General features: G+C 34.6%; 1 protein-coding gene across 1 annotated transcript in view; it reads right to left on the bottom strand.

The window, feature by feature from the left end:
• Positions 1-632: 632 nt before the first annotated feature.
• The window catches only part of bcan (brevican), a 59,267-nt gene continuing 47,261 nt past the window's right edge, over positions 633-12,638 (bottom strand). The window contains exons 11-14 of the mRNA XM_072913055.1: positions 6,017-6,099; positions 5,799-5,943; positions 5,541-5,723; positions 633-840 (exon numbers count right to left, since the gene is read on the bottom strand). Coding sequence (XP_072769156.1) covers positions 740-840; positions 5,541-5,723; positions 5,799-5,943; positions 6,017-6,099 — 512 coding nt within the window. The 3' untranslated portion in view covers positions 633-739. The remainder of the gene's footprint in view (positions 841-5,540; positions 5,724-5,798; positions 5,944-6,016; positions 6,100-12,638) is intronic.

Below are 12,638 nucleotides of genomic sequence, written 5' to 3'. Positions count from 1 at the left end.
ATTACTGTAAATAAAAAACCGAATCAGTTGGTTTTTTTACAGTAAAACTCTTGCAACTGTCTTTTATACGATTAAAAAAAAAAGGGGCATAATTTTACTGTAAAACCTACTGACTTTTTTCACAGTGCATTACTGTAAATAGAAAAACTGTACCATACCATTAGAATTTTTAATCTATGATGGTTGTTTTCACAGTGCATTACTGTAAATGGAAAAAAACGGTACCACTGTTACTTTTACCATTTTTTACAGTAAAATCGACGGTTGTTTTCACAGTGCATTACTGTAAATATAAGAACAGAACTAGTAGAAATTCTGGCGACTGACAGTTTTAATTGTAAAACCTGACTTTTTTTTCGCAGTTATTTTTTTCACAGTAAAAGTTTAGCAATTTTTACTATTAAATCTATGGTTGTTTTTACAGTGCATTACTGTAAAAGTAAAAATGGTAGTTGTAAAATTCTGGCAACTGAGTTATTTACAGCAAAATATATCTGCTGTTTATGTAAATTAAGATGGAATATCCCAAAAAAAGTACAATTTGAAGTTAATATCATGTTTTCTGGAAAGAAACGTGTCTCAAAAGTCAAGTAAACTTAGACTTTGCTGTTTTCACACGTAAACGATGAAGGTAAGTGACCCAGGAGAAGATTTAATTGAGGACAAAAAAGAAAGCATCGTTGTGGATTAGGGTTGAAGAACTACACTCGTGTTAGTGAGCGGCCGTTAAGAAGAAGTTCTACTTGTTATGAGAGCTGCTCTTTGCGAGGACCTCCGTCACCTCCTCCTCATTCCGTGTCAGAAGATCTGACCTCGCTGAGTGCTCCTCCTGAGGCGCAGCTGAAGAGGGGAGGAAAAGACATGCATGACACTACATACAGTACATGTTAACATAGAGACTAATATTGTGTGGAGTTTTTTTTGTGTCTTTATTGCCAAAGGTTTTTTTGACACAACATTTTTGTAACTGAATTTTTTGCTTTTCAATTTTGTGAACTGATTTATTTATTTTATTTTTTTTTTACATCAAATTATGCTGACAATTTTATTAAATAAAACCTTGTGAGCAAAATGGGTGTGTTTTAAAATTCTGTGTGAAAATATTCCGTTCCAAAAAATCAGCGTACAAAAAGTCAATGTAAAAAAAAAATTCTGCATACAAAAATTCAGTGTAAAATATTTCAGGGTACAAAAATTAAGTGTAAAAAAATTCAGCGTGCAAAAAAATCAGTGTAAAATAATTCAGGGTACAAATATTCAATGTAGAAAAAATTCAGCGTGAAAAAAATCCGGGTGAAATAATTCAGGGTACAAAAATTCAGTGTAAACAAAATTAAGCGTAGAAGAATTCAGTGTAAAAAAATTCAGAGTAAAATAATCTAACGTAAAAAGAATTCTGTGTAAAAATAATTTAGCGTACAAAAATTACACAAAAAATATTTTTGGTGTAAAATAATTTAGCCTTCAAAAATTCACTGTAAAAATTCAGTGTACAAGAATTAGGTGTGAAATTAATTTCCGTACAAAAATTCAGTGAAAAAAAATTCAGCATCATTGCAAAATAATTCAGGGTACAAAAATTTGGTGTAAAAAAAATTGGTGTACAACATTTCAGTGTAAAAACAATTATGTGTAAAATAATCCAGAGTAAAAAAAATCAGTGTAAAAATAATTTAGCGTACAAAAATTAAGTGTGAAATAATTTTGCGTACAAAATATCAGTGAAAAAAAAATCAGCATCATTGCAAAATAATTCAGGGTACAAACATTTCGTGTAAAAAAAATTCAGCATCATTGCAAAATTATTCAGGGTACAAAAATGTTGTGTAGAAAAATTCAGCGTACAAAAAATGTGTGTACAACATTTCAGTGTAAAACATTTCAGTGTAAAATAATCTAAAGTAAAAAAAAATCAGAGTAAAAATAATTTAGCGTACAAAAATTAAGTGTGAAATAATTTTTCGCACAAAAATTAAGTTAAAAAAATTCAGCGTAAAAAACAGTGTAAAATAATTCAACGGTACAAAAATTCAGCGTACAAAAAATTTGTGTACAACTTTTCGGTGTGAAAAATTTCAGTGTAAAATAATCTAATAATCAAAATAAAATAATTATTTAGCGTAAAAAAATTAAGTGTGAAATAATTTTGCTCACAAAAATTAAGTGTAAAAAAATTCAGCGTGCAAAAAAATCTGTGTAAAATAATTCAGGGTACAAAAATTCAATGTAGAAAAAATTCAGCGTACAAAAATTCAGCGAGCAAAAAATCCGGGTGAAATAATTCAGGGTACAAAAATTCAGTGTAAACAAAATTAAGCGTAGAAAAATTCAGTGTAAAAAAATTCAGAGTAAAATAATCTAACGTAAAAAGAATTCTGTGTAAAAATAATTTAGCGTACAAAAATTACACAAAAAATTTTTTGTGTGTAAAATAATTTAGCCTTCAAAAATTTACTGTAAAAATTCAGTGTACAAGAATTAGGTGTGAAATTATTTTTCGTACAAAAATTCAGTGAAAAAAAATTCAGCATCATTGCAAAATAATTCAGGGTACAAAAATTTGGTGTAAAAAAAATTCAGTGTACAAAAAATTGGTGTACAACATTTCAGTGTAAAAACAATTATGTGTAAAATAATCCAGAGTAAAAAAATTAGTGTAAAAATAATTTAGCGTACAAAAATTAAGTGTGAAATAGTTTTGCGTACAAAATATCAGTGAAAAAAAATTCAGCATCATTGCAAAAATAATTCAGGGTACAAAAATGTTGTGTAAAAAATTCAACGTACAAAAAATGTGTGTACAACATTTCAGTGTAAAAAATTTCAGTGTAAAATAATCTAATAATCTAAATATAATAATTATTTAGCGTAAAAAAATTAAGTGTGAAATAATTTTGCTCACAAAAGATAAGTGTAAAAAAATTCAGTGTGCAGAAAAATCATAGTAAAATAATTCAGGGTACAAAAATTCAATGTAGAAAAAATTCAGCGTGCAAAAATTCAGTGAGCAAAAAATCTGGGTGAAATAATTCAGGGTACAAAAATTCAGTGTAAACAAAATTAGGCGTAGAAAAATTCAGCGTAAAAAATTCTGAGTAAAATAATCTAACGTAAAAAGAATTCTGTGTAAAAATAATTTAGCGTACAAAAATTCTGTACAAAAATTACACAAACTTTTTTTGTGTGTAAAATAATTTAGACTTCAAAAATTCACTGTAAAAATTCAGTGTACAAGAATTAGGTGTGAAATTATTTTCCGTACAAAAATTCAGTGAAAACAAATTCAGCATCATTGCAAAATAATTCAGGGTACAAAAATTGTGTAAAAAATTCAGCGTACAAAAAAATGTGTGTACAACATTTCAGTGTAAAAAATTTCAGTGTAAAATAATCTAACGTAAAAAAATCAGTGTAAAAATAATTTAGCATACAAAAATTAAGTGTGAAATAATTTTTCGCACAAAAATTAAGTGAAAAAAAATCCAGCGTAAAAAATAGTGTAAAATAATTAAATGGTATAAAAATTCAGCGTAAAAAATTCAGCGTACAAAAAATTTGTGTACAACTTTTCGGTGTGGAAAATTTCAGTGTAAAATAATCTAATAATCTAAATAAAATAATTATCTATCGTAAAAAAATTAAGTGTGAAATAATTTTGCTCACAAAAATTAGGTGAAAAAAAATTCAGCGTACAAAAAAATCATTGTAAAATAATTCAGGGTGAAAAAATTCTGTGTAAAAAAATCACCGTACAAAAAATTTGTGTTCAACATTTTAGTGTAAAAAAATTCAGTGTGAAAATAATTTAGCATACAAAAATAAATGAAGTGTAAAATAATTTAGTGTTCAAAAATTCACTGTAAAAAAATTCATTGTACAAAAATTAAATGTGAAATAATTTAGCATACAAAAATTCATTGTAAAAAAAATTCAGCGTAAAATGATCAAGCATACAAAAAAATTCAGTGTACAAAAATAAGTGTACAAAAATTCAGTGTAAAAAAAATGTTGCGTACACAAACTCAATGTAAAATAATTAAGCGTACAAACTTTCAGTGTAAAATAATTTTGCGTAAAATAATTCAGGGCAGAAATGTTCATTGCTCAAGACCCACTTGGGGTAAAACAGCGCCACTTCAATTGAAACACGGTACCAAGGTTATTATTCAGGCAACTAAGCTGCCACTTTGTTTTTTACTGTAAAATGTACATTTGTTGTTTTTACAGTGCAATAATGTCAATTTAAAAATGGTAACACTTTCTTTTTACAGCATTTTTTTTTTGTACCGTTAAAATCTTCGGCTATTGTTTTTACAGGAAACATTTCTACCAATGTTATTTTTATGGTAAAATTCAGGCAACTCAGCTGCCACTTTGTTTTTTACCGTAAGATTTACATTTGTTGTTTTTACAGTGCAATACTGTCAATTTAAAAATGGTAACACTTTCTTTTTACAGCATTTTTTTTTGTACCGTTAAAATCTTCGGCTATTGTTTTTACAGGAAACATTACTACCAATGTTATTTTACGGTAAAATTCAGGCAACTCAGCTGCCACTTTGTTTTTTACCGTAAAATTTACATTTGTTGTTTTTACAGTGCAATACTGTAAATTGAAAAACGGTAACACTTTCTTTTTACAGCATTTTTTTTTGTACCGTAAAATCTTCGGCTATTGTTTTTACAGGAAACATTTCTACCAATGTTATTTTTACGGTAAAATTCAAGCAACTCAGCTGCCACTTTGTTTTTTACCGTAAAATTTACATTTGTTGTTTTTACAGTGCAATACTGTCAATTTAAAAATGGTAACACTTTCTTTTTACAGCATTTTTTTTTTTGTACCGTTAAAATATTCGGCTATTGTTTTTACAGGAAACATTACTACCAATGTTATTTTTACGGTAAAATTCAGGCAACTCAGCTGTCACTTTGTTTTTTACCGTAAAATTTACATTTGTTGTTTTTACAGTGCAATACTGTCAATTTAAAAATGGTAACACTTTCTTTTTACAGCATTTTTTTTTTGTACCGTTAAAATCTTCGGCTATTGTTTTTACAGGAAACATTACTACCAATGTTATTTTTACGGTAAAATTCAGGCAACTCAGCTGCCACCTTGTTTTTTACCGTAAAATTTACATTTGTTGTTTTTACAGTGCAATACTGTAAATTGAAAAATGGTAACACTTTCTTTTTACAGCATTTTTTTTTTGTACCGTTAAAAACTTCGGCTATTGTTTTTACAGGAAATGACTGTCGATTACTACCAATGTTATTTTTACGGTAAAATTCAGGCAACTCAGCTGCCACTTTGTTTTTTACCGTAAAATTTACATTTGTTGTTTTTACAGTGCAATACTTTAAATGGAAAAAAAAGGTACCACTTTTATTTTTACAGTAAAATTCTGCGATTGAGTTGTCAGATTTTTGTACCATGAAATCTGACTTTTTTATTTATTTTTTTTACAATCTGTTTTTATTTGACCTCTGCCTTCATATTAAAACAAAGCACGTTAGCATTTTCATGAATGGTTTACCTGGCAGGCAGGTGATCATTGGCTCCTCCCACTGGCCGCCAGGCAGGCAGGCGATGACGGGATTCATTTTCTGCACGAAGCCCTGCCCGCAGCGGTAGCGCACCTTGGCGTGCGTCTCATAGCGTGTCCACGTCTTGCCAAACGGCTTGGCGTTGGCGACCGCCGGAGGTTGAGGGCACGACGCTGGGGGGAGGAGAGACGACACGGGTCAGGCCGGAGACCCTCGCGGGTGTTTTTGAGGAGCCGCCCCGGACTCACAGACGCCCCTCTTGCAGGTGTAGGACAGGTGGTAGTTGCACGGCACGTCGCTCCAGCGCCCGCCGTCGTCCCACACCATGGCCACGCAGTCCTCTCCGGACAGGAAGTAGCTGTCGGGTTGTCCTCTGTGCCAGTTCTCAAACAGCTGCGTCACGAGAGGAGGTGGAGGGGGGGGCTTAAAATGCGAGAGGGAGAAGAAGGCGGCAGCAAAAACTGACCAGAAGGTTCCCGTCCGACCAGCGGAAGTCTCCCTCGATGGTTTTGTCGCTCAAACCGATCCACTGATACTCTTTGTACTCGTCTGATGGCGAAACACACGCAGAGAGATTTGATTAGATTTTTTATTAAGGATCCCCATTAGCTGGTTGCCACAACAACCCACTATTCTTCCTTGGGGTCCACAAACTCAATACAATTACAAATAAAAGCATATCATTATAACTAAACAATACAGAAACTAATACAAATCATCAACAAGCAAACAAAGAAACAATTTACAGCCTCGGAATATTAGTTACCATATAAATATAACTACACAATACAAAACCAAGCAAAAATCATCAACAAGCAAACTAATTTACAGACTCAGATAAAATATTACTTTATTTTTAAAAACCTGTTTACGTTCAATGCCGGTGAGAATTCGAGGCAGGTTAGGCCATCAGACTGTATAATGCATATGTTCCTTTTTGACTGTACTTGAATGTATAATAGACTGTATTTATATTATTCACATGTGAATAATGCTGTATAATAGACTGTATTTATATTTATTCACATGTGAATAATGCTGTATAACAGACTGTATTTATATTATTCACATGTGAATAATGCTGTATAATAGACTGTATTTACATTATTCACATGTGAATAATGCTGTATAACAGACTGTATTTATTTAATTCACATGTGAATAATGCTGTATAATAGACTGTATTTATATTATTCACATGTGAATAATGCTGTATAATAGACTGTATTTACATTATTCACATGTGAATAATGCTGTATAATAGACTGTATTTATATTATTCACATGTGAATAATGCTGTATAATAGACTGTATTTATATTATTCACATGTGAATAATGCTGTATAATAGACTGTATTTATATTATTCACATGTGAATAATGCTGTATAATAGACTGTATTTATATTATTCACATGTGAATAATGCTGTATAATAGACTGTATTTATATTATTCATATGTGAATAATGCTGTATAATAGACTATTTATATTATTCACATGTGAATAATGCTGTATAATAGACTGTATTTATATTATTCACATGTGAATAATGCTGTATAATAGACTGTATTTATATTATTCACATGTGAATAATGTTGTATATTAGACTGTATTTATATTATTCACATGTGACTAATGCTGTATAATAGACTGTATTTATATTATTCACATGTGACTAATGCTGTATAATAGACTGTATTTATATTATTCACATGTGACTAATGCTGTATAACAGACTGTATTTATATTATTCACATGTGAATAATGTTGTATATTAGACTGTATTTATATTATTCACGTGTGACTAATGCTGTATAACAGACTGTATTTATATTATTCACATGTGAATAATGTTGTATATTAGACTGTATTTATATTATTCACATGTGACTAATGCTGTATAACAGACTGTATTTATATTATTCACATGTGAATAATGCTGTATAACAGACTGTATTTATATTATTCAACCGAATTTGCATTAAATCAGGTTGTTTTAGCTAATAATCATGCTGCAAGATCTAGCATGTTGCATTCAATGTTTATTCCCATTCATTTCCCATTATTTCCAGTTAATTTTCATATATTCCCGTTAAATCCCATGGAAAGTTTCCAATTTTGAATATTCCCGGAATTTTGCAACCCTAGTCCCAGGCAACTTCCCTGTGGAACGCCACAATGTAAACTAATGCTACTAGACAAGCTGCCATTAAGATACACCTGTTGTGATCTTGAGGACAAATACTGTAACTCTGTATCCACATTAACGCAGAAGTATTAAAACCAAAACATTTGAGTTTCTCAATTAAAAGAGAGTGCTCAATCACGTCAAAAGCAGCACTGAAATCTAACAGCACAGCTTCAACCAACATAGAATTATCTATAGCAGGGGTCTTCAAACTACGGCCCGCGGGCCGGATCCGGCCCCCCAGCATCCAAAATCCGGCCCACAGGAAGCCCAAGTTTAAAAAAAGTTTTTTTATTTTATTTTATATTTTATTTTTTTAATCTTTCCTTTCTAATCCATTTTCTACCGCTTGTTACTCTTGGTGTCTCCTAGACGCTCAGGCAAATCATATTGTCTAAAAATGCATTTTTCCATCGATAACGTGACAATGTTAAATGTTGATGAACATCAATGTTAATTGATGTTAATTGACAAAACGGATTATAAAGACAATGTACATATGTATATATACATATATATATATATATATATGTATATATATACATATATATATGTATATATACATATATATATATATATATATATATATATATATATATATGTCTTAATAAGGTTATCCAAAAAATAGTGCTCGATACCGTAGTAGAGCGCAATATATGTATGTGTGGGAAAAAAAATCACAAGACTACTTCATCTCTACAGGCCTGTTTCATGAGGGGTTCCCTCAATCATCAGGAGATTTTAATGGAAGCATTCACATACCATGGTTTATATAGGGCACAGAGTGGGTGGGTACCGGCTGGCGTAGGGGCGTGGTGATTGGCTCATGTGTTACCTAGGAGGTGTTTCCGTCTGTGGCGGCATGCTGATACAATTTCGCTGCGCTTGTTGAGGGATGACAGGTCTGGACGGTATATAATAAACAGTTTCTCTTTCAAGCATAGGTTGCATCTTTTATTACCACTATTGTAAGGTGTGCTGGATGCAAGAATTTGCCATGTTATTGAATATTCAACATTATTGTCTTTGAGGTCCCAAATGTGTTTGCTGTGTTCTGTGGTATTCCGCAGGTTTTGGTTCCTGAAAGAAGCCTTGTGATTGTTCCCTCTGGTTTTAAACTCTCCCTCGGTTAATCCTACATATGTGTCGGATGTGTTAATGTCCTTGCGTGTTACCTTAGATTGGTAAACAACTGATGTTTGCAAGCACCCCCCGTTGAGAGGGCAATCAGGTTTCTTGCGGCAGTTGCAGCCTTTGTTGGTTTTGGGGTCGCTCTGTCCGGGGGCCGACGGCTCATTTGCAATTGTTTTGTTGTGGTTTGAGATAATTTGTCGTATAGTGTTCATACAGCTGTAGCTCAATTTAATGTTGTTCTTGTTGAATACTTTTCTTAGGGTGTTGCCTTTGGGGAAGTGTTTGTCAATCAGAGTGAGGAATTTGTGGCCAATGTTAGTTGAGACGTTTTTGCTGTATGGGGGGTTGCACCAGATGATGTTGTTTCGTTTTCTGTTCTTTTTTGGTTGGTTTCCTGGCGTGGGTTCATAGGTGAGGGTGAAATTGTATCCGCTTTCATCAAGGGCTTTTTGGTACGGGGGGGTTGCTTGGTCAAATTCAGCTTTGCTAGATGACAGCATCGATAGCCTTTTATTAATTCCGGTAGGTATTCTTTTCGTGGTGGTGGGTGGGTGGTTGCTGTCATGGTGCACGTATTGGAGTGTTGTGTTGGATTTCGTGAATGGTTGGTAGCTGTTATTTCTCAGGTTGAAAGTGACGTCGAGGAAGTTGACGGTTTGCTTGTTGGCTTCAATCGTGATCCGTAGGCCGTTCTCTTTGAAAATTTGGCATATGCGCTTCTTGGTATTCTCGCTGCTCCTTGGCGAGGCGCGACACACTGCCAGTCCGTCATCACGGTAAATACCAAGGTTCAGGTTGAGGCTAGCGAGCTGGGAGAGGAGGAAACTCCCAACGAGTTCACACGTTTCTGCTCCGTCAAAACTTCCCATAGTGACGTCAAATGTTGAATTGTTCTTTTTTTGCCATGGTGTACTGTTGATTCAAATCTACCAAGAACCCACCCACAGTCGAGGAACTAAAGGATTTTGAGAACGACATGCTCAAAATGATACAATCAGTCAAATTCAAGCCAGTCCGCAACCCACTCCTCACCAAGCTGAAAAATGACAAGGAGCGCATCAAGAAAGTAAACAACCTCATCATAGCCGCCGATAAAACCACAAACTTCTACAGAATGGACATACCAGAACATAACACCTTACTGGACAGAAGCATCACCAAATCATACAAAAAAGCACAACCCAACACTTTACAGAACATCCACCTGGAAAATAAAAGGATCGCGGCTGAACTGGACATTGAGGACAGGGTGGACGCCACAGCCAACAAGGAAGCCTTCATCACATTGAAGGACCACAAACCCAACTTCGCAAATAACCCAACATGCCGAATAATAAACCCAACTAAATCTGAAATAGGAAAAATCAGCAAAATAATCCTGGACAGAGTCAACACAAAAATCAAGGACAAAACACCACTCAACCAATGGAGAAATACAGCAGCAGTAATCAAATGGTTCAACAACATCCAAGACAAACAACAGCACAACTTTATCTCCTTCGATATCGAAGAATTTTACCCTTCCATTACGCAAGACCTACTGACTCAAGCACTAGACTTCGCCTCAGACTACGACTCAATCACAGGCAACGAAAGAAACATCATCATCCACGCAAAAAACTCCATACTCATCCACAACAGTACACCATGGCAAAAAAAGAACAATTCAACATTTGACGTCACTATGGGAAGTTTTGACGGAGCAGAAACGTGTGAACTCGTTGGGAGTTTCCTCCTCTCCCAGCTCGCTAGCCTCAACCTGAACCTTGGTATTTACCGTGATGACGGACTGGCAGTGTGTCGCGCCTCGCCAAGGAGCAGCGAGAATACCAAGAAGCGCATATGCCAAATTTTCAAAGAGAACGGCCTACGGATCACGATTGAAGCCAACAAGCAAACCGTCAACTTCCTCGACGTCACTTTCAACCTGAGAAATAACAGCTACCAACCATTCACGAAATCCAACACAACACTCCAATACGTGCACCATGACAGCAACCACCCACCCACCACCACGAAAAGAATACCTACCGGAATTAATAAAAGGCTATCGATGCTGTCATCTAGCAAAGCTGAATTTGACCAAGCAACCCCCCCGTACCAAAAAGCCCTTGATGAAAGCGGATACAATTTCACCCTCACCTATGAACCCACGCCAGGAAACCAACCAAAAAAGAACAGAAAACGAAACAACATCATCTGGTGCAACCCCCCATACAGCAAAAACGTCTCAACTAACATTGGCCACAAATTCCTCACTCTGATTGACAAACACTTCCCCAAAGGCAACACCCTAAGAAAAGTATTCAACAAGAACAACATTAAATTGAGCTACAGCTGTATGAACAATATACGACAAATTATCTCAAACCACAACAAAACAATTGCAAATGAGCCGTCGGCCCCCGGACAGAGCGACCCCAAAACCAACAAAGGCTGCAACTGCCGCAAGAAACCTGATTGCCCTCTCAACGGGGGGTGCTTGCAAACATCAGTTGTTTACCAATCTAAGGTAACACGCAAGGACATTAACACATCCGACACATATGTAGGATTAACCGAGGGAGAGTTTAAAACCAGATGGAACAATCACAAGGCTTCTTTCAGGAACCAAAATCTGCGGAATACCACAGAACTCAGCAAACACATTTGGGACCTCAAAGACAATAATGTTGAATATTCAATAACATGGCAAATTCTTGCATCCAGCACACCTTACAATAGTGGTAATAAAAGATGCAACCTATGCTTGAAAGAGAAACTGTTTATTATATACCGTCCAGACCTGTCATCCCTCAACAAGCGCAGCGAAATTGTATCAGCATGCCGCCACAGACGGAAACACATCCTAGGTAACACATGAGCCAATCACCACGCCCCTACGCCAGCCTGTACCCACCCACTCTGTGCCCTATATAAACCATGGTATGTGAATGCTTCCATTAAAATCTCCTGATGATTGAGGGAACCCCTCATGAAACAGGCCTGTAGAGATGAAGTAGTCTTGTGATTTTTTTTTTCCCCACACATACATATATATCAAATCAAATCAAATCAACTTTATATATATATATATATATATATATATATATATATATATATATATATATATATATATATATACATATACATGTATATATATATATATATATATATATATACACATGTGTATATATATAATGTATATATATTTTTTTATTACTCAGTTACCGTTACTACATGATGCGTTACTGCGTTATTTAACGTTATTTTTTATGTAGTATCGGCTAGAAACAAAAGATCTGAGTGTGTTTTATTGGAGCGTTGCAGTGTCGTTCTTCTGAATCTTCTTGTGTCACAACGGGGACAAGAGAAGAGGCGCGCTCTGTGTGTGTCTGGGTGTGGGTGTGGGTGTGGGAAGGGGGGGAAAGTGTCTGTGTTTACTAACAAAACATCATGGCGGAGCTGAAGTCGAGTTTCTTAACATGGAGATATTCTCACTACTTTTCTTTTGTCGAGCACCAAGAAAAGAACATTTTAGTTAAATGTAAGTTGTGCCTTGGATCAAAGATCCTATCTACTGCCCAAAACAGCAATTCAAATCTGCTGAAACAGCTACAAAAGCAACATGCTTCGACGAAGCTAGTAAAGAGAGACACAGACTCCGAAGCCACTTCACCTCCACTTAAGGATTTTTTAAGGACAGCATTAATAGAGCAATTGCAGCGTATGTGCTAGAAGACAAACAGGCTATTTCTACAGTGGAGTCACCCGCGTTCAGGCAGCT

Source organism: Nerophis lumbriciformis, linkage group LG04 (genome assembly GCF_033978685.3).
Source record: "Nerophis lumbriciformis linkage group LG04, RoL_Nlum_v2.1, whole genome shotgun sequence".
Lineage (NCBI taxonomy): Eukaryota > Metazoa > Chordata > Actinopteri > Syngnathiformes > Syngnathidae > Nerophis > Nerophis lumbriciformis.
Note: the sequence above shows the minus strand (reverse complement) of the source record. Positions and strands in the feature narration are given on the sequence as shown.